This window comes from Lithobates pipiens, unplaced genomic scaffold (genome assembly GCF_037356315.1).
Source record: "Lithobates pipiens isolate NorthernLeopardFrog02 unplaced genomic scaffold, aLitPip1_a1.2 Scaffold_25, whole genome shotgun sequence".
NCBI classification, from domain to species: domain Eukaryota; kingdom Metazoa; phylum Chordata; class Amphibia; order Anura; family Ranidae; genus Lithobates; species Lithobates pipiens.
In genome coordinates, this window is record NW_027507787.1 from 222,900,764 (window position 1) to 222,924,288 (window position 23,525).

General features: G+C 44.1%; 1 protein-coding gene across 4 annotated transcripts in view; it reads right to left on the reverse strand.

Moving 5' to 3' along the window:
- Positions 1–15,715: 15,715 nt before the first annotated feature.
- The window catches only part of LOC143930908 (disintegrin and metalloproteinase domain-containing protein 9-like), a 140,468-nt gene continuing 132,658 nt past the window's right edge, over positions 15,716–23,525 (reverse strand). The window contains exons 20-22 of one of the 4 annotated variants that reach the window (XM_077455591.1): positions 23,097–23,181; positions 20,080–20,141; positions 15,716–18,052 (exon numbers count right to left, since the gene is read on the reverse strand). In XM_077455591.1, the coding sequence (XP_077311717.1) occupies positions 17,959–18,052; positions 20,080–20,141; positions 23,097–23,181 (241 nt within the window). In that variant the 3' untranslated portion in view covers positions 15,716–17,958. Of the gene's footprint in view, positions 18,053–20,079; positions 20,145–23,096; positions 23,185–23,525 lie in introns of all 4 variants that reach the window. The other 3 variants (XM_077455590.1, XM_077455589.1, XM_077455588.1) reach the window with 3 other exon arrangements.

Below are 23,525 nucleotides of genomic sequence, written 5' to 3' on the forward strand. Positions count from 1 at the left end.
CACTGCTTCTTCTTTTTTTTTTCCTCTGGTGTGTGTGTGTGTGTGTGTGTGTGTCTTATTTGGGATTTCACTTTCTGTTCTCTACCAGGGTTTTCCACACTTTCTAAACAAAGGGCTGTAAACGAATGATTCAGAGGAGAAGTTATCCTTCAGACCTTAGTGGGTACTGACAATAAACCTATAAACGCTGTTCCAGGTGAGATAATCAAGCTGATGGGTGCTAGCCCCGGCTCACTTTCGTGGAACTGGTATAGAAAGAAGAAATGGCTGCACACCATCACTGATCTTGAGTCCATATGGTTGTGATTAGGGATGAGCTTCGAGTTTGAGTTAAACTCATGTTCGAATCGAACATTGCCCGTTTGCCGAACAGCGAACAATTTGGGGGGTTCGTGGCAAATTCGAAAAGCCGCAGAACACCCTGTACAAGTCTATGGGAGAAATCTAAAGTGCTAATTTTAAAGGCTTATATGCAAGTTATTGTCATAAAAAGTGTTTGGGGACCTGGGTCCTGCCCCAGGGGACATGTATCAATGCAATTTTTTTTTTTTTTTAAACTGCAGTTTTTTCAGGAGCAGTGATTTTAATAATGCTTAAAGTGAAACAATAAAAGTGAAATATTCGTTTGAATTTCGTACCTGGGGGTGTGTATAGTATGCCTGTAAAGTGGTGCTTGTTTCCCGTGCTTAGAACTGTCCCTGCACAAAGTGTAATTTCTGAAGGGAAAAAAAGTCATTTAAAAGCACTCGCGGCTATAATGAATTGTCGGCTCCCCGTAATACAGAGAAAAGTCATTGATTAAAAAAAAAGAAATGCGTGGTGGTCCTCCCAAATTCAATTACCAGGCGATCATTCGTCCTCCACTCCAAGATCGTTCCTATGGCCGTTCCATCGACCATGCATTATGGCTTTATATACACTGCGCATGCGTGAAACTCCGCTCTCAGCGAGTCATGACGCTGGGGCGTGACCATCTCTCTTCTGCATGTGACACACACGGCAGAACATTCAGGAGGGACAACATGGTGGATTTGGCAGATCCAGCATACGGAAGTCATGCCCACATATGTAAATGGTATTCAAATCACACATCGCTGCAAAAGTTAGAGTGGGAGAGATAATTCTAGCCCTAAACCTCCTCTGTAAATTAGAACATGTAACCAGTAAAAAAATTGAGTGTCGCTTATGGGGATTTTTAAGTACCGAAGTTTGACATCATTCCACGATTTTTTTTTTTTAAGCGTTACATAGCTATCTATTTACTCGGCATAACATCATCTTTCACATTATGCAAACAAATTTAGCTAACTACTGTTTTGACTCTTTTAAAGCATGAAACAGTTTTTTTTTTTTTTTTTTTAAAACATTTGAAAAATTGTTGCGCAAATACCATGCAAGATAAAAATTTGCAAAGACTGCCATTTTATTCTCTAGAGTTTCTGCAAAAAAAAAACATATATAATGTTTGGGGGTTCTTTGGAATTTTCTAGCAAAAAAAATGATGAGAAATGCCAGAATTTGCCAGGTAGGCAAGTGGTTAATCATAACCAGGGATGAGCCGAACACCCCCCAGTTGGTTCGCATTAGAACATGCGAGCAGGCAATAAATTTGTTCGAACATCCGAACACCGTTAAAAGTCAATGGGACTCGAACATGAAAAATCGAAAGTGCTAATTTTAAAGGCTTATATGCAAGTTATTGTCAAAAAGTGTTTGGGGACCCAGGTCCTGCCCCAGGGGACATGTATCAACGCAAAAAAAAGTTTTAAAAACGGCCGGTTTTTCCGAAGCAGTGATTTTAATAATGCTTAAAGTAAAAAAATAAAAGGTGTAATATTCGTTTACATTTCGTACCTGGGGGGTGTGTATAGTATGGCTGTAAAGTAGCGTTTGTTTCCCGTGCTTAGAACTGTCCCTGTAAAAAGTGTCATTTCTTAAGGAAAAAAAGTCATTTAAAAGCACTTGCGGTTATAATGAATTGTCGGCTCCCGGCAATAAAGAGAGCAGTCCTTGATTAAAAAAAAAATGCGTGGGGGTCCCCCCCCCCAAATTCAATTACCAGGCCCTTCAGGTCTGGTATGGATTTTAAGGGGAGCTCCACGCCAAACGTAAAAAAAAAATGGCGTGGAGTTCCCCCCAAAAATCCATCCCTTTATCTGAGCTCGCAACTTGGCAGGCCACAGGAAAAGAGGGTGTGACGAGAGAGCGCCCCCCTCCTCCTGAACCGTACCAGGCCACATGCCCTCAACATGGGGAGGATGCTTTGGGGGTCTGTGACAAGGGCCTCATCCCCACAACCCTTGCCCGGTGGTTGTGGGGGGTCTGTGGGCGGGGGGCTTATCGGGAATCTGGAAGACCCCTTTAACAAAGGGGACACCCAGATCCCGCCCCCCCTATGTGAATTGGTAAGGGATACATTGTACCCCTACCATTTCACAAATAAAGTGTAAAAAAAACACAGACACAGTTGGGATAAGTCCTTTATAAAAAAAAAAAAGAATTCCAGCGCTGGTAATCCACTCTCGGTATCCTGCGATGGATGATCTTCTCTCCGGGGTCCAGCAATGGATGATCTCTCCTCTCCCGGTTCAGGGTCCATCCCATATCCACCGGAGACACTGCAGGAATCCCGGCAGCCTGACAGGTCTCTTAGCTGAGGACAGGGCCACTCGTCACGTGACCCCGTCCCACCTCTGAGGCAAGCGGAAACCGGGCTTCCCCAGTGACTTGAGGGTGACCCCGCCCCCCTCTGGTGTAACGGAAACCTGCATTCTATCAGTTTTTTTTAACAATGACTTTCAATGACTGTTCTCTGTATTGCCGGTGTTCTGGCAGATAGTGTCCTGCCATCATATAGTGTCTGCCCCGTACTGCGCATGCGCAGTACGGAGCAGAAGAAGCTTCGGAAAAACTCAGAAGATGAACTGCGCCATGAGTGGAGGTGTTGGCCCCACCATCCAAGCGGACATAGGGCTGGGAAAATTAGAGGGCCGCTCGCCACGCTTCGGGCTCGGCCTCGCTGCGCTCGGCTCTTTTATATTCCAACTCTATGTCCACTTGGATGGTGGGGATAGAACCTGGACTCACGGGCAGGCGCCGTTCATCTTCGGGTATTTTCGGAATCATGCGCAGTACACAGCGGACACTATCCGATGGGGGGCTTTATATGATAGGGCATCGGGAGCCAACAATTCATTATAGCCTTGAGTGATTTTAAATTACCCTTTTTCCTTCAGAATTGACAGTTTGTGCAGGGACAGTTCTAAGCACGGGAAACGAGCGCTACTTTACAGACATACTATACACACGCTAGGTATGAAATTTAAAGGAATATTACACTTTTATTGTTTCACTTTAAGCATTATTAAAATCGCTGTTCCCGAAAAAACTTCCGTTTTTAAAACTTTTTTGCATTGATACATGTCCCCTGGGGCAGGTCCCAGGTTCCAAAACACTTTTTATGACAATAACTTGCATATAAGCCTTTAAAATTAGCACTTTTAGCAAATTTTTCATGTTCGAGTCCCATAGACTTTAACAGTGTTCGGATGTTCGACCAAATTTATTGCCTGTTCGCATATTCTGATGCGAACCGAACTGGGGAGTGTTCGGCTCTTCCCTGGTTATGATTAACCACTTGCCTATCTGGCAAATTCTGACATTTCTCTCCTACATTTTTCATCATTTATTTTTGCTAGAAAACTCCAAAGAACCCCCAAACATTATATATGTTTTTTTTAGCAGAGACCCTAGAGAATAAAATGTCAGTCTTTGCAAATTTTTGTCTTGCATGGTATTTGCGCAGCAATTTTTCAAATGTGTTTAAAAAAAAAAAAAAAAAAGTTTCATGCTTTAAAAAAGTCAAAACACTAAAGTTAGCCAATTTTTTTTGCATAATGTGAAAGATGTTATGCAGAGTAAATAGATACCTAACATGTAACGCTTCAAAATTGCACACGCTCGTGGAATGACACCAAACTTCGGTACTTAAAAATCCCCATAAGCAATGCTTTAATTTTTTTTACTGGTTACATGTTTTGAGTTACAGAGGAGGTCCAGGGCTAGAATTATCTCTCTCGCTTTAACTTTCTCAGCGATACCTCACATGTGTGATTTGAACACCATTTACATATGTGGGTGTGACTTGCGTATGCTGGATCTGCCAAATTTACCATGTTGTCCCTCTTGAATGTTCCACTGTGTGTGGCGCATGCAGAAGAGAGATGGTCACGCCCCAGCGTCATGACTCGCTAAGAGCAGAGTTTCACGCATGCGCAGTGTAAATAAAGCCATAATGAGCAGTCGATGGAACGGCCATAGGAACAATCTTGGAGTGGAGAACAAACGTTCGCCAACACACGAAAGGAGTCAGAAAACGAAGGGACAACTGGAAATTGGGGCATAGGTGGTTTAATGGCCTATACTGCTTAGATTTAGGCTTAGATTGAGAGCCGCTTATGAGTTAAGCCAGACATTATGTTTTGTCTTGTGTTTTGTCTTGCAGGCATCATATCATTTATCATGACGGATACTTACTGATACATACGGATATTTACTGCACCTGATTTTTTTTTTTTTTTTGCCCCAATTCGTTGACCCTTACCGGGAGGTTCTCGGTGTTAGAAATGCTGGGGGACTGACGCCGCATCCACCTATGTAAGTATAAATCAGAAAAAAAAAGCATGCTTTTTCTTTAAAGCCTCCTGGCTAGAAATTAGACTACACTGGGCCTGCTTCAAACCTGTAGACATGTTTCATCACAGTCTGCTTGCGTCCTTGCCCAATGTGAAGACAAATTATACCCCAAGGTGGGGAGCAGGGTGTGGTCAGTGCTTAACCCCCGTCTATTGCTTCAGACCTTTCACTGGCAACCATGTTATGAATTGCAAAATCCTATTCAGCCGATACACTCCATCCACAACTGACAGTTTGTTGTTCACAATATCCAAACCCTAAAACAAAAATGGAATTATATTGCATCTTTTTATCTGTTGATTCACGTTATATTTAAAGCACTGCACTTATGTTTTATTTCCTATAATTATATTGCATCTACTCGTCCTTAGTGCCTACTTAAAAAATTTTTTGGAATGAATCGAAGAAAAGGCTGGACAGCCGCACTCTGTTAACACCTTTATTGAAGACGGTTTAAAAATTCTTCTGGTACAAAGGCATCAGAGGCACAGGATTATTGAAAAGCTGACATGTTTCACACCATTATGGGGTGCTTAGTCATAGCTATGTCTAAGGACCTCATAGTGGTGTGAAACATGTCAGCTTTTAATTGATCCTGTGCTTCTTATGTCTTTGTACCAGAAGAATTTTTAAACCGTCTTCAATAAAGGTGTTAACAGAGTGCGGCCGTCCAGACTTTTCTTCGATTCATCCCTACATGCAGAGCCAGTACCTGTTTCCATCAGCAGGTGGGATGCATTATGAGATGTCTGCCTAGAGCAGTGTTCTTTGGTTATTTCATTTTTTTCAGGCTTTTTACCTTTTACCTATTTTCACCTAGCACACAATAACACACACTCTGCCTGAGGGTGGCTACACTTATTTCTCAACTGTACCTATGAAAGGCGCTATGGTTGCCACCCCAGCTGGACTTCACACATCTGCCTTTTTGTCAGAAACCATGAAATCAGGCCGAGACAGAAGTACAGTTAAATCACACTTGTTTAATAATAAAAGTATAAAAACGAACGTAGTCAAAACACAGCCAGAGTTCAGTAACCGGAACGAATAGTCAACCAAGCCAGAAGTCAGGGATCAATGTAGTGGAACAGTAAGCAGGATCTGGACCCAGAAAGGATGTCAGCAAAGCAAGTCTTGAACAGGATCACAGGAGATCGTTTCGGCGATATGACCAAGGCGAAGGCATAGATTCTCTGTACTGGACGGCTTAAGTAGGCAGGACTGAGAGAGCAGGATATCATCAACAGCTAAGTAACTGTGGACAGATAGGAGCTGGCAATTAGCCGACAGCTGAGCGCCCATCTCACAGAAGGAAGGGCTGAGCCCAGCCCTGACACTTTATTCATCTCATTCCAAAAATAGAAAACAAATGCAGCCAACACATGGTAAAGACTTATAAGCTGCAATATATTAAATTTTTGTTCTTGGGTTTAACCAGTTCCCGACTGGCGCACGCCGATGTACGTCGGCAGAATGGCATGGGCAGGCATATTGGCATACAGGTACGTCCATTTTTATATGCCACCCTGCCATCGCGTGCGCGCTCGCGTGCCGGTCAGGACCCTGTGAGTCTCGGCCCCCGCGGGGATACCCCGTGAGTCTCGGCCACCACGGGGATACCTGCAATCATCTCACGGGGCGGCTGAACGGGGAGATGCCATTTAAACAGCATCTCCCCGTTCTGCCTAGCAACAAGTGACGCTGATCTCTGCTCCATGTGACTGGAGCAGAGATCAGTGTTCACTAACACAAAGCCCAGCCCCCCACAGTTAGTAACACGCCCATAGGAACACTTAACCCCTACACTGCCACCCCCTGGTTAACCCCTTCACTGCCAGTGTCATTTACACAGGAATCAATGCATTTGTATAGCACTGATAATGTCGCAGTCACAATAAAAATCGCTGATCGCCGCCATTACTAGTAAAAAAAAATTATTAATACAAATGCCATAAAACTATCCCCTATTTTGTAAACGCTACAACTTTTGCGCAAACCAATCAATCGCCTATTGCGATTTTTTTTTTTTTTTTTACATATGTAGAAGAATACGTATCGGCCTAAACTGAGGGAACATTTTTTTATATATATATATATTTTTGGGGGATATTTATTATAACAAAAAGTAAAAAATAATGCGTTTTTTTTCAAAATTGTCGCTCTAATTTTGTTTATAGCGCAAAACATAAAAACCGCAGGGGTGATCAAATACCACCAAAAGAAAGCTCTATTTGTGGGGAAAAAAAGGACGTTAATTTTGTTTAGGAGCCACGTTGCACGACCGCGCAATTGTCAGTTAAAGCAACGCAGTGCAGAAACGCAAAAAGTGGTCTGGTCTTAAGCCAGCAAAATGGTCTGGTCTGAAAGTGGTTAAATATTGTTTAGAGCAGTGGTTCTCAAGCTCAGTCCCCCAGTACACCCAACAGGCCACGTTTGCAGATTTTTCTTTCATCTTGCACAGGTTCTTTAACCACTTTCAGACCAGACCATTTTGCTGGCTTAAGACCAGACCACTTTTTGCGATTCGGCACTGCGTTGCTGTAACTGACAATTGCGTGGTCGTGCGACGTTGCACCCAAACAAAATTGACGTCTTTTTTTTCCCCACAAATAGAGCTTTCTTTTGGTGGTATTTGATCACCCCTGCAGTTTTTATTTTTTGCGCTATAAACAAAAAAAGCGACAATTTTGAAAAAAACGCATTCGTTTTTACTTTTTGCTATAATAAATATCCCCCAAAAATATATAAAAAAAAATTTTTTCCCTCAGTTTAGGCCGATACGTATTCTTCTACATATTTCTGGTTAAAAAAAAAACGCAATAAGCGATTATTGATTGGTTTGCGCAACATTTATAGCGTCTACAAAATAGGGGATAGTTTTATGGCATTTTTAATAATCATTTTTTTTTTTACTAGTAATGGCGATCTGCGATTTTTATTGTGACTGCGACATTATGGCAGACACATCGGATGTTTTTGACACATTTTTGGGACCATTGTCATTTATACAGCAATCAGTGCTATACAAATGAGGCACAGTGGTGTAGTGGTTAGCACTCTCACCTAGCAGTAAGAAGGGTCGCTGGTTTGAATCCCAACCATGACACTACCTGCCTGGAGTTTGCATGTTCTCCCTGTGTCTGTGTATGTGTTTCCTCTGGGTACTCTGGTTTCCTCCCACAATCCAAAGACATTCAGGTAGATTAATTGGCTTCTGTCCAAAATTGGCCCTAGTATATGAATGGGGACCTTGGATTGTGAGCTCTTTGAGAGTAGGGACCGATGTGAGTGTGTAATACAGGGATATGGACAATTGTAGACACTCAATCAGGTTGAACTGGATGGACTGGTGTCTTTATTCAACCTTACTAACTATGAAACTATGAAATGCACTGATTCCTATGTAAATGACACTGGCAGTGAAGGGGTTAACCAGGGGGTGGCAGTGTAGGGGTTAAGTGTGTCCTAGGGGCATGTTACTAACTGTGGGGGGCTGGACTATGTCTTGTTGAACACTGATCTCTGCTCCAATCACAGGGAGCAGAGATCAGTGTCACTTGTAGCTAGGCAGAACGGGGAGATGCTGTTTACATCGGCATCTCCCCGTTCACCCTCCCCGTGAGAAGTTCGCAACCGGCATTAAGCGCGCACGCGATGGCAGGGCGGCAATTTCAACTGGATGTACCTGAACGCCAGTTTGCCTGCCCATGCCATTCTGCCAACGTACATCGCTGTGCGCCAGTCGGGAACTGGTTAAATCAAGAGTCAGTGGCTTGGTATTTTGGACAGCTATTTTATCTAAGAGAAATTCCCAAAACATGGGCTGTTGGGGGTACTTGAGGACTGAGGTTGAGAACCACTGCTTTAGGGTAATCTGTTTATGCTTTTTGATTTTTTTTTTTCTTTCTTATCATATGCTCAGTATGAATTGCCCAAGTTACTGAACATTCTGTTTCAAGGAAGTGGAAGACCAGACAAAGGAAAAGAGGGGGGATGTGTACAGCGTTCAAAATCAGGATGAGGCCGAATGGATTTGTCTTCCTATGAGAAGGAAACCAGCAGGGAAAAAAAAAGTGCTTTTATTTACTGTATGATTGGTATTCCCCTTGTTCTCTTTGTTTCTCTTTGCATGCCACTTGCATTGAACTGCTGCATTGCTTACACAGCTGCTTTTCCCGGCTCAAGCAAGGCCCTAGCAGAAATGTAGTTCAGGCTACCTAACTTTGATGGCTTCGGCAGGGCAAACACGAGTAGAAAAACAAATGATTTGTCAAGCGAAAATCTAAATTGTAAATTTTTTCATACAGTTGTGCCATCATTGTTTCGCAAATTGCCCTGCAAAAAATTTTTTTTTGCCTCATTTGACAGGAGTGATGCAATATTCTGTATTTATTGGCATATAACATGCACTTTTTTACCCTGAAAATCAGCTGCAAATAGTGTGTGTGTGTTATACACCAATACTTCAATTTTGGCTGCCTCTGAGAGGACAGGGAAGTGGGCGGGAAGAGCGCTGTCAGATTACATACAGTGAGAATCTCCTGTTTACTTGGCGACCTCTGTAATAGGAAGTCCCGTCTCCTGGGCCGCCATTGGACCACTGTTCTGTCTATCATAGGAGATTCTCACTGTATGTAATCTGTCGGCGCTCATCCCACCCCCCTCCCTGTCCCCTCTGGGTTGCAGGTGGGCATCGATCAAGCTGCACTGATGGCAATGGTGAGGCTGCTGCATTGATGGCACTTGTTAGGCTGCATTAACCACCTCAATACAAGGCATATACACCCCCTTCCTGCCCAGACCAATTTTCAGCTTTCACGCTCTCACACTGTGAATGACAATCAGTCAGGCAACACTGTACCCAAATGAAACTTACGTCCTTTTTTTCACACCAATAGAGCTGTATTTTGGTGGTATTTAATCACTAGTGGATTTATTTTTTTATTTTTTTGCTATAAATACAAAAAACCATACATTTTGTGAAAAAATGCCTTTTTCTTTGTTTCTGTCATAAATTTTTTAGTAATTTAGTAATTTTTCTTCATACATTTTGGCCAAAATGTATACTGCTACATACCTTTGGTAAAAATAACCCAAATTACCGTATATTATTTGGTCTTCGTGAAATATAGTCTACAAACTATGGTGCCAATCACTGAAAATTGATCACATCTGATCAGGCCTTCAGTACATCAGGTGAATCTAATTTCTTGAGACACTAACAAGTCAGGAAAGTACAAATACCCCCCAAAATGACCCCTTTTTCGAAAGTAGACATTCCAAGGTATTAAGTAGCATGGTGAGTTTTTTTTAATTATCAGGTTATTTCTCACACACAGAAAATGTATACAACAAATTACACACCAAAATACATTCTGCTACTGTTCCCGAGTATGGCGATACCACATGTGTGAGAATTTCACACAGCCTGGCCACATTCAAAGGACCAACATTGAAGTAGCACCTTCAAGCGTTCTACGAGCATAAATTACACATCTCATTTCTCAGCCACCTATTACATTTTTGAAGGCCCTGGACCACCAGGAGAATGAAATTGTATAGGTATTCTGATGGACTGTGACAGGTACTCGGGTACTCTAATGGACTGCGACAGGTACTCTGGTACTTTGATGGAATGTGACAGGTACTTGGATACTCCAATGAACTGTGACAGGTACTCATATGGTACTGACAGGTACTCAGATGAACTGTGACAGGTACTTTGATGGGTGGTGACAGGTCCTCTTTATTGGGGGCGGGCAATCAGTGTTATTGGTGTAAACTGTAAGCGGTAATGAGATGTTATCGCAGTCTCCTTCTCACACACGATCGGTGTGAGGAGAACCCGGTAACATCTCGCTACCACGGTTTGTTGACATTTAGTGATTGGCTGTGAAAGGATTACAGCCGATCACGTGGTAAACGGCCACCGGCCAATGGCTGTTTACCAGCGTCGTGACGAGCAGTGTTCCCGGGAACACGCCGCCACTGACGTGCATGCGCTGCAAGCTCGAGATCGCATGCATGCGCCTTGCAAAGTAGGGCAGTTCCACCTGTGATCAGCCGTGACTTCATCAGGGCCGATCACGTGGTAAACAGCCATACCCAATGAAAGCAGAAACCACTGTTATCTGTTCAAAGAAATGTAACCATACATAGAAGGCCTTAACTATCACTAGATATACATACCAACTTTTATATTATGACAGTGACATGCCACACTGTAAGCACTTTTAGCTTACATAACTCACTTAGGCTGTATTCACACTTCAGCAATTTGAATCGCAGGCAGATTTGCCGTGATTCAGCCCACGATTTGACAGTGCCGATGTGTGAAAGACATGTCGCGGGACTCGCATTTGAGATGCCATTTATTTGAATAAACCACTCTGCAGTCACGGCAACCCACATCACAGGAAGCATGTCTCCCAAAAGTAGGCCCTGAATCTTTTTGGGCAACATGCTTCCCACGATTGCAGCGCAATTTATTGCAGCAGACACACACAGCAATTTTAGGTGTCATTCAAATGAATGGCATCTTAAATGCGAGTCTCGCAATTTGTCAAATCACAGGCAGAATTGTGGCAAATCTGCCCGCGATGAAAAATTCTGAAGTGTGAATGTAGCCACATTGTTGCACAGTCTATTATCTCTAGATAGTCCAGAAGCCAGTAGTACTCTTATTTTTTCTGGTGGTTACCTACAGTGCCTTGAAAAAGTATTCATACCCCTTGAAATTTGCCACATTTTGTCATGTTACAACTAGGGGTGCACCGAATGGGTATTTTTGGTGCCGAAACCGATACCGAAAATGAAAAATACACTAGGCCGAAAACCGATACCGAAAATGAAAAATATACTAGGCTGAAAACTGATACTGAAAATGACCGATCCGGAAACTTATTTCTAAAAAAATATTTTCATACAGGAGATGGCCAGAGACTGAAGACATGGTACAGGAGATGGTCAGAGACTGGGGACATGGTACAAGAGACGGTCAGAGACTGGGGACATGGTACAGGAGACGGTCAGAGACTGGGGACATGGTACAGGAGACGGTCAGAGACTGGGGACATGGTACAGGAGACGGTCAGAGACTGGGGACATGGTACAGGAGAAGGTCAGAGACTGGGGGCATGGTACAGGAGATGGTCAGAGACTGGGGACATGGTACAGGAGACGGTCAGAGACTGGGAACATGGTACAAGAGACGGGCAGAGACTGGGGACATGGTACAGGAGATGGTCAGAGACTGGGGACATGGTACAGGAGACGGTCAGAGACTGGGGACATGGTACAGGAGACGGTCAGAGACTGGGGGCATGGTACAGGAGATGGTCAGAGACTGGGAACATGGTATAGGAGACGGTCAGAGACTGGGGACATGGCACAGGAGATGCTCAGAGACTGGGGAGATGATACAAGAGCTCAATTCAGCCTCACCAGTGCCCGTCAGATGCAGCCAGCCTGTGTCCCCTGTGCAAGGGAAGAGAGAGAAGAGCCGCTGCCTGGTTGATTAGAGCGCCAGGAACATAACGGCTTTTATTTCAATAGCTGTGTGTTCCCTGCCACGCGTCGTCACATACAGCCCCTCCTCTTTGTTCGGCACTTTGATAGACAGATCATCCGTCCAAACCTGGGCCGGGTGATCTGTCTATCAAAGTTCCCTGGACGAGAGGGAGGGGCTGTATATGACGGCACGTGGTGGGGAACACACAGCTATTGAAATAAAAGCTGTTATGTGCCCTACACTCTAATCAACCAGGCGGCGGCTCTCCTCTATCTTATGCATTATAGGACAACCCCGTGATGGGTGTGGACGGAGCCCTGCCCAGGCCCAGCCCCATTTTCGGCTCCATTATCAGCCATCTTCGGCCGCTATGTTTCGGCGGCTGAAATTTCGGTGCATCCCTGGTTACATCCAAAAACATAAATGTACTTTATTGGGATTTTATGTGATAGACCAACACAAAGTGGCACATAATTGTGAAGTGGAAAGAAAATGATAAATGGTTTTCAACAATTTTTACAAATATATATGTGAAAAGTGTGGTATGCATTTGTTATAAAAAGTGTGGCATCCACAGGTTATAAAAACATATCCCAAGCTCTGAACATCTCACAGAGCACTGTTCAATCCATCATCCAAAAATGGAAAGAGTATGGCACAACTGCAAACCTACCAAGACATGACCGCCCACCTAAACTGACCGGCCGGACAAGGAGAGCATTCATCAGAGAAGCAGCCAAGAGGCCCATGGTAACTGGAGGAGCTGCAGAGATCCACAGCTCAGGTAGGAGAATCTGTCCACAGGACAACTGTTAGTCGTGCACTCCACAAATCTGGCCTTTATGGAAGAGTGGCAAGAAGAAAGTCATTGTTTAAAGCCATAAGAAGTCCTGTTTGCGAGAAGCCATGTGGGTGACACAGCAAACATCGGGAAGAAGGTGCTCTGTTTAGATGAGACCAAAATTGAACTTTTTGACCTAATAGCAAAACGCTATGTTTGGGAAAAACTAACACTGCACATCACCCTGAACACACCTTCCCCACTGTGAAACATGGCGGTGGCAGCATCATGTGGTGGGGAGGCTTTTCTTCAGCAGGGACAGGGAAGCTGGTCAGAGTTGATGGGAAGATGGATGGAGCCAAATACAGGGCAATTTTAGAAAAAAATCTGTTATGCTGCGTACACACGATCGGAAATTCGGCCAGCAAAAGACAGATGAGAGCTTCTCGTCGGAAAATGTGACCGTGTGTATGCTCCATCGGAATTTTGCTGAAAAAAAGTTTTGATGGAAATTCCGATCGTCTGTAGCAATTCCAACACGAAAAATTCCTACGCATGCTCAGAAGCATTGAACTTAATTTTCTCGGCTTGTCATAGTGTTATACGTTACCGCGTTCTTGACTGTCGGAATTTGGCGTGACCGTGTGTAGACAAAACAAGCTTCAGCGGAATTCCATCGGGAAAACCATCAGAGCCTCTTCCAACCATAATTCTGATCGTGTGTATGCAGCATAAGAGTCTGCAAAAGACTTGAGCCTGGGGTTCACCTTCCAGCAAGACAATGACCCTAAACATACAGCCAGAGCTACAATGGAATGGTTTAGATTAAAGCATATTCATGTGTTAGAATGGCCCATTCACAGTCCAGACCTTTTTTTTTTTTTTTTTTTTAATATTGTGATTTGTGGACAGCTCCCCCCTCCCTCTGACTACATTTATAATATATTATTTATAATTCATCCATACAGACCTAGTAGGATTGGTGAAGGGTTTTTTGTATGCTCCCACTTTTTATTTAATTTGTGGCACGCAAACAACAAGATTCTTCTTTCGAAAGGCGAAAAATATGGATTCAATAGTAGACGAGGTAATTACATCTGGAAAAAGGAATCAATTTATTTGAATGCCTCATGAATTTTTAAAGCAAAGCATCCTATTTATAAATAATGTGCATTGCTTTACATTATGTATTTTCATTGCAATGAGACTGTATGGTATTGAAAAACGTTTGTGACAGTGAACGTTCTTTTCCTTCCGGGTCACACTCTTTCCTGGCTCCTACGCATTTCATTTTAATTTTTTTTTCCTTAAACAAGTCCCCCCTATCAATGATTAGAAAATCATTGGTTCTTAAAAAAAAATAAAAAATCTCAACATGTTCAATCGGTCATTTTCAATAGCTTTGGGGTATAGAAAAGGTCAGTAAATATTGGAGCGGGGGGGGGGGGGGCAATTTTGAGCCAAAGGGAATCGTTCTGGATTTTCGAGACAAAAGTTCTTGTGTGTATACACGGCCAGACTTTTCAACAGCAAAGGTGCGACAGAACAAATCCGTTGGACAATTCAATTGCGAAAATTGGCAATACTACAAAAAACAAATGGAAGTCCTTTTTATAATATTGCAGCAGCACTTTTTTTCCCTCATTCAAATACGGATATCACTTCTCATGATCAATACGATGAGGTAAATAGCAGAAAAGCAGTCTCTTATTGTGATTTGTACACAGCTTCCACCCACAATTCACCACGTGTGGCAAAAAACTCCCCTTTTGGGGGTACACTCACCAGACCATAAATAATATAGAGCCTTGATATCTCAAGCTTAAAAACTCCACTTTCCACTGTTCGTCTCAAACCGTCCACTAGATGTCAGGGTTGATTACCATAGGGCTCCGGGAATGCCTGAATCTGGGTGTCTTATTGTCGTCCGAGGCCCATTTTCTTTCCCATGCTTCAGCGTCCCGGAGTCTGCACGCCCACAAGTCTCCACTCTGCCCAGGCACTCTTTATGGGTCACAGTGGGCGAGGCTCGGGAGAAGTCCTGTAGGCGGATATGGGAGGAGATGATGAGGGAGCTAGAGAGCAGGAGGTCTTGGGAGTAACGAAGTGGGCGATTAGGTTGGTATTTTGAGACTAGGCTAGAGATGTAGCTGGGGGCAGAGTTGTGGATGGCTTTGTAAGTAAGTGTTAGTATTTTGAATTTAATTCGTTGGGCAAGTGGCAGCCAATGGAGGGATTGGCAGAGAGGGGTAGCAGACACTGTGCGGTTTGTAAGGTGTATGAGTCTGGCAGCAGCATTCATGATGGACTGAAGGGGGGATAGTCTATTTAAAGGTGAACCAATGAGGAGGGAGTTGCAGTAGTCAAGGCGAGAGATAACCAGGGAGTGAATCAGGAGCTTTGTGGTTTCATTGGTTAGAAAGGGACGTAGTACCAGATCATTTGGATGGTTTAGGGTGGCTCCATAGGAAGGAAAGTGGCGAGGAGTATTATCAGAATAGAGCCTGGGAGTGACCCCCTATAAGGGGAAAGACCTGAACATTGACTGGTCATTGAGTGAAAGCGAGCGCATTGGTGGAATGGTGGTGAGAGTTACTATATGGGTGATTGATTTTTGAAGACTCATTTTTAAAGGTGGGATGTGTGCAATTTGGAACCACGGAATAGAAAAGATTCACATTAAAGACTGTTATTGATCATATGCCAACATTGGAGAAGGACCAAACACATTTACAGGAAAATAACACCAGAGATTGTTTATTATATATTTATGACACATTCAATTGGAAGGTTTATTTTTTTTTATATATTTTATTTGGTTTATCTTATGCAAGTGAGATTGATGAATTGCAATTTATGTTTATACGAGGCACAACAAAGGTATTTATCTTTATTCATAGGATGTGTAGGAACACATTAATTTGTTTGCAGTCTTCACAGTAGGTGATTGATAGCACAAGGAGCATTACCAGATAGTACAGGATCACCCCTTCCTTCATTAAAAATAACGACTATTGGGGCAAGGATCCTCCCCTTGGGGTACAGCTAAGCACCACAGCACATGTTTTTAATCTATGGATCAATAAAGTTTTTGTAAATTTTATATTGAGGTTGCATACTCCTTTTTTGCAACTCTAAAGTCCCTCCCCTTGCTGTTTATGTGGTTCCAATATTCCCACATTGATTATATCAAATCTCAGCCAACTGAGCCCAGAACTGTCCCAGTGTTAAAGGATAGGTTCACCTTAAAAAAAATTATAAATGCGCATCTCTTTACAGGTAATGCAAATTTTTTATTTATTTTTTAATTTGGGAGTCTGTAAAGCATTGCACCCCTGATAAGCAGATGGTGGGGTCTATGTGAGCTGTACGATGTATGGCCAAGCAGTTATACATTGACCGCCGCACACCGATGTACGTCGGCAGAATGGCACAGGCAGGCAAATGGGCGTACCTGTACCTCCCTTTAAATATGCCACTTATCGGTGGATGCGCACGTGCGTGCCTGCGGGTACCGGGAACTCGATGTTTGCCGGCAGCCCGCGATTGCGATGTGGAGTGGTAGAATGGGGGGATGCCTATGTAAACAAGGCATTTCCCTGTCTTGCCTTTTGACATGACAGAGATCTACTGCTCCCTGTGATCGGGAGCAGCGATCGCTGTCATGTCCTAGGTAGCCCCCCCCCAGTTAGAATCACTCCCTAGGACACACTTAACCCCTTGATCGCCCCCTAGTGGTTAACCCCTTCCCTGCCAGTGTCATGTACACAGTAATCAATGCATTTTTATAGCACCGTTCGCTGTTGAAATGACAATGGTCCCATATAGTGTCAAAAGTGACCGCCATAATGTTGCAGTCGCGATAAAAATCACAGATCGCCGCCATTACTAATAAAAAAAATAATAATGAAAATGCCATAAATCTATCCCCTATTTTGTAGACGCTATAACTTTCCCCCTTGGATCTACAGTGACCTTTTAGGCTATTTTCAGATTGGGGCATTGTGGGCACTATAGTTATCGCCGCTTTACCGTCGTTTTAGCAGCGCTAGCAGGGGAAAAAGGGTTAAAACTGCCTGCATAGCACCACTGCAGCGGCGCCATGCCAGCGTTTTAGCGGCGCTGACCCATTGTTTTCAATGGGAAGGGGTGCTTTAGGAGCGGTGAATACACCCCTCCTTCACCGCTCCAAAGATGCGGCTTGCAGAACTTTTTGTACCGTCCTGCAAGCGCACCGCTCCAGTGTGAATGAATGAAATACTTGTATAGCGCACAATGCGAACTGAATCGCCTCTAGGCGCTGTGGCGAGCTTTGATCATCTGCTAAAAGAGGAAGGTCTTGAGTTTTTTCCTAAAAGCCAGGTGATTTTCTTCCAGGCGAATGTTGATTGGTAGAGCATTCCATAGCATAGCACTCAGGCTTTCACACTGGAGAGGCGCAGTACAGGGCGGACACTATCTGACGGGGGACAGTATTCGACACAACACCGGCATTTGGGTTACAAAAGACAAGAAAAAGTAAAGAGTTCCCTTACCTAGGTCCCTCTCTAATCCATATCTAGTCTCTTCCTTTATATATGAAGAAGGGATTGGATAAATTCACAGGTAATCTTGAAATCCTCTATTCATTTCACTCCCGGAGCAGCATAATACAGTGAATAGATCTGAGACAAATATATAATATTATTGAAGCATATATAGGGCCTTTTACACAAGTGATTCACAAGCCCGTTAATAAAAGTGCATAATTAAGAAGTATTCCTTCAAACTTCATATTTTCGAACTCCTTCATTGTATTCTCTTCATTGATTTGATGGCACAGCAGCAGACGGGGATTAGTGCAATTTTGGCATTAGCACCAGTTCCCAGGAAATGTTCATTGTTCCATTTTAAATCTTTGGTAAAATAATACATTGTCTTCTTTTCTGATACAAATCGAGAACACAAGCATATGGCTTAACGATAATTGGCTTCAGACATTTGGCTGCCAGTCATTATGTGATGGTGCTGTTGGTCGGGGTGGAGGGGGGCGGGCAGGCTGTGGTTTGGCGGCAGGCATTGGTGGTCTGAAATATAGAAAAAAAACACATGTAATTAGGAGTTATAAAGTGAAAAAGACAAATATGTAAAAGCAACATTTCAATTTATTTACAGGTATTTATAAGGTATGGAAAAAATGACATTTACATCAGTTATTATTATTATTTAAAGCGGAGTTCCGCAGATCTTATATATATTTTTTTAAAGTCAGCAGCTACAAATACTGCAGCTGCTGACATTTAAAATATGGACACTTACCTGTCCAGGGCGCCTGCGATGTCGGCACCCGAAGCTGATCTGTCCCTCGGCTCCGGGGTACTGCCACCATCTTTGGTAAGGGAATCAGGAAGTAAAGCCTTGCAGCTTCACTTCCTGGATCCCTACTGCACATGCGTGACATACGCTGCGTGTTCCCACTGGTCCCTGCTGTCTCCTGGGACCCATGTGTCTCCCAGAAGGCAGCAGGGAGGACGGAGAAGGCGCCGGAAGTGGTGTAGATACACGCGGGTGGCGCATGTATCTGCCCAGAAGTGGGAGAAAAATACCTGTATTAAACAGGTATCTGCTCCCCCCTCCCCCCTGAAGGGTGCCAAATGTGACACTGGAGGGGGGAGGATTCTGAAAAGTGGAAGTTCCATTTTTGGGTGGAACTCTGCTTTAAAGTACTTATATAGTGCTGTCAATTTACGCCGTACTTTACATATACATTGTACATTCCCATTGGTCCCTACCCTCAAGGAGCTTACAATCTAAGGTCCCTAACTCACATTCATATACTAGGGCCAATTTAGACAGAAGCCAATTAACCTACCAACATGTCTTTGGAGTGGGGGAGGAAACCCACACAGACACAGGGAGAACATGCAAACTCCAGGCAGGTGGTGTCATGGTGTCATGGTTGGGAATCACCTAGTTGCCCTCGTTTACAAAGAATGTTCCCTATTGTCAGGGCTTGGCTCAGCCCTTCCTTCTCCGAGCTGGCCGGCCAGTATATTATCTGCATGGAGTTTGCATGTTCTTCCTTTGCATGGGTTTCTTCCTAAAGACACGCTGGTAGAGTAATTGACTCCTGTCTAAATTGGTATGCATATGGGATAGGTGTCAGGGCTGGGCTCAGCCCTTCCTTCTCTGAGCTGGTCGCTCAGCTGTCAGCTAAGGGCCAGCTCCTATCTCTCTCCACAGTTACTCATCTGTTGATGATATTCTGCTTGTCAGTCCTGCCTACTTCAGCTGTTCAGCCCACAGGATCTCTGCCTTTACCTTAGTCAACATCACAGAGACGCTCTCCTGCATTCCTGTTGAAAGACTTGCTTGCTATTTTACTACACTAATCTCTGGCTCCCTGACGTTTGGCTTGTCTGACTATCTGTCCATTCTGTGCATTAAGGTGGAAAACCTCCCATGATGCAGCAGTACCCCCAGAGCCCGGTCTTTACAGCGATGGGGACGAGCCCACCAGCTCCAGCCGTTGTCTCGGGCCCTGACTGGATAGATTGATAGCAGCGCAGCCATTGGCTCCCACTGCTGTCAATCAAATCCAATGACCTGGGGGCGGGGCCGAGTCCTGCTGTTTGTGTCAATAGAGGGGAGCATGCCTGCACGAGTGCCCCGAGGGAGAACAGCTGTCCAACGGGGCACTCAAGAAGAGTAGGGGCCAGGAGCACCGCTGAGGGACCCCAGAAGAGAAGGATCGGGGCCACTCTGTGCAAAACCAACTGCACAGAGGAGGTATGACATGTTTGTTTAAAAAAACAAAAAAAAACAAGACTTTAGATCTCATTTAATCTCCTCTTCTCAAGAGGAAATAAATTCAGTTTCTCTAATCTTTCCTCATAGCTGAGCTCCTCCATGTCTCTTATCAGTTTGGTTGCCCTTCTCTGCACTTTCTCCAGTTCCCCGATATCCTTTTTCAGAACTGGAGCCCAAAACTGAACTGCATATTCCAGATGAGGCTGATTCTGCAGTAACTGGCGGAAATTCATGGCATTGTATTTTATCACTTTCACAACAGCACTTTCATCTATGAGCCTGTGTACCTATAAAAAATACATACCTTTGTGGCACATGGTGTGGCACATGGTGTGATATGGTAAAGACATCAGAGAAAGTTCTGTCCTGCTAATTCAAAGAAAAAAAAATTCAGATGAGCAATGATGCAGAATGGGGACGGGTTGTATAAAGCCTATTCCTGGGCTTCCAGTGGGGCCAGTTTAACAGGTACTATTGGGTATGTTGTAGCCACCTAGTATAAAGTTATTCGGATGTGACTGACAGCAGGGGGTCCGGTGCATCCCCTTCCTCCTTTTCAGGTCTGATTTTAGCCCGAATGTTTGCCTTAATTCGGACATGAAATGGAGTCAAAGACGCACAGGACTCCTGTGCAAGTCGCTCCGCAGCCGACCCCGAGATATGTGAACCGGCTCCATTGAGAGTCGGTCACAGACATCTGTCATGCGAATTGGATGTGAGGAAACCTGAATCCAATTTGCAACAGTGTGAACCCAGCCTCAACCTGACCCAGACATCTCAAGTCTCCCGCGAATCGCAGGATACTCCCGCATTTGACGGAGGGCTCACGGACACCTGCGAGTGTGGCACGATCTCCCGGTTGAGCCTGCACTGCCACTCAGCCTGGACTGGCCTACCGGGATACCGAGAGATTTCCCGGTAGGCCGTCTGCCCTGGGGCCGCTTTGAGCTGCGGCTGCAACAGTGCCCAGGGCCGATCTAAATGCAGAGTCCTCCTCTCCCTCTCTCCGTTTATGTAATCACAAACAGCATTTGTCTCCCGCTGTGTCATGCAGCTGCAGTCTTAACCATAGCTCCCAACTGTCCCTGATTTTGAAGGACTGTCTCTGAGCACTAAACCTTTCATCTTATTTCTAAATTGCTACATTTGTAAATTCCAAAAAGCAAATATAAAGGAATAGTAGTGGTAAAAAAAAGCACTTGTGGGTTTAACCAATCTTGTTTTTTGTACAATTCTCCTTTAAGGGGGCGTGGCAAGGGGTGTGTCCTATGCCTGCATACTTTTTCTGATAGGTGTCCCTCATTCCCATCTCAAAAAGTTGGGAGGTATGCGTAAGCCGTCCACTGTAACAAAACCCCGCCTCCTCATCCATGATAGACAGAACACTGATTCAATTTCCCAGCATTGTATCAGTGTTCAGTTGACCTTCTATCACAGACGAGGAGGTGGCAGGGCTTTGTTATAGTGGACGGCTGCCGAACCGTTAAGACTGCAGCTGCATGACAGAGCGGGACACACCCGCTGTGTGTAATCAAGGTGTTGGCGAGGCTGCAGATGGCCACTGATGAGGATACAGATGGGCACAGTGAGGCTACATTGTTGGCACAGTGAGGCTGCAGATGGGCAATGATGAGGATACAGATGGGCACAGTGAGGCTGCATTGTTGGCACAGTGAGGCTGCAGATGGGCACTGATGAGGATACAGATGGGCACGGTGAGGCTGCATTGATAGGCACTGACGAGGCTGCACTGTTGGCATAGTGAGGCTGCAGTGTTGGCAACATTATCTTTTAAAGTATTTTATTATAGCATTGTATTATTAATTATCTTCAAAGTATTATTTTATTATAGTATTTTACTATGAATGGGGGGGGGGGGGGGGGTTTGCTGGCACGGAGCGTGACCTCCCTGAAATGAGCTTGCTACCTTCCTTAAATGGGTTTTTGCAGGTTGGGATGTCAGCTGACTATAGGCACTGAACATAATCCAACCATCTCACAATGACTGCTATGCCCATTTTGGCCCTTTACTGTTAACTTCAGGTCAAATAAATGCTGCTTTTAAGGTTTTAAGGCAACAGAAGAGGGAGAAGCAGTAAGGTTTCATGTACACGGGACGTTGTTTAACCTCTCCTGAATGATTTAACTTGACAGCTAGAAACTGGCATCTAAAAACGTCCATTTAGCCACGTTTACATGCCGCGTTGGCATTTCAAATGCCTCTGAACATGTGCCCTGAACACATTTTTGTGTTCTGAAAAAAGGTTATAAACTCAACTGCCTAGAAACCACTATACATGCACTGATAAGATTACATAGAGGAGATAGAACTGTGTCGGTGAGCCCGAGCCTGACAATCTGGCAGTGAACAGCGTGAGCTTGGCGAGTCCCCAAGGATCTATTAACCCATGCTGCAGTACTACACACGCTACACTCCACCACTGAGAAAGACAGCATGTGTTTAGATTTATGCAAATTCTCATTGGCTTGCAGCGCTTCCAACCTTGGGCTTGGGGAAGGCTGCAATGAGGGGCACGGTGAGGATGCATTGATGGGCATGGTGAGGCTGCATTGATGGGCACAGTAAAGCTTCAATGATGGGCACAGGTGAGGCTGCAATGATGGGCACAGGTGAGGCTGCAATGATGGGCACAGGTGAGGCTGCAATGATAGGCACAGTGAGGCTGAATTGATGGACACAGCGAGGCTGCAATGATGGACACAGCGAGGCTGCAATGATGGGCACAGTGAGGCTGCAATGATGGGCACAGTGAGGCTGCAATTATGGGCACAGTGAGGCTGCAATTATGGGCACAGTGAGGCTGAATTGATGGACACAGCAAGGCTGCAATGATGGGCACAGTGAGGCTGCAATGATGGGCACAGTGAGTCTACATTGAACCTTTATCAAACATTGTGTTTTTTTTGTTGGTATAGCATGCAGGTTAAATTATTTTGTTGTTAGATCTGTTCTATATTTATTTTTTTGATGCATGTGAATGTTGGAGGTGTCCTCGTAAACTGTCACTTTACAATAAATGTTGCATTTTATTTGTTAAAAAAAGGAGTGCATATATTACACACACTTTTTTTTATTTTTGAGGTTAGGTGGGGAATCTTGGGTGAGTTCCCACACTTTTTTTTCCCCAGGACTTGACCCCTGGTGACAATGGTATTATCAATGACCCCAGGGCAGCGTGATCGATGAGTACAGCCCTGCACACAGGACACAAAGCTGTCTTTTTGCGCCTCTGCTTATCACCACCCTGCTAAATAAACTGTGCTATATTTGCTATACATACTGAGGGTTGAGCTTATTACCTGGTTTCTTGGTGCATTACTGGCAGCATTTCGAGTTGTGTAATTGTTTGGTGGTGGTGGCGCCGATCTTTGTGCATTTCTATTTCTGCTATAAAAAAAAAAAAAAAAAAAAGTCAATTGCAAGACATTTATGCATTACTTCAATATAAAATATACTGACTTCACGTGCCAGCCGCGTTCTAAAGAATACATAGCCTTGTTTTCCATACCAGATTCCAGTGTCATTGTCAAATCTGACTCTGAGATATGACGGCTGGTACATGATTGGTCATGAAGGCAAAAAATAGGCTACATGTGCGTAGAACACCATTTTAATATGAGGCCGTACACAAAAGCACATGTGTTAATAAAGCTTTTTGTTGAAAACCTTATATGTTGGAGTTCATGCCCTAAAAAGTCCCAATAGATCAGTGGTTCTCAACCACAGTC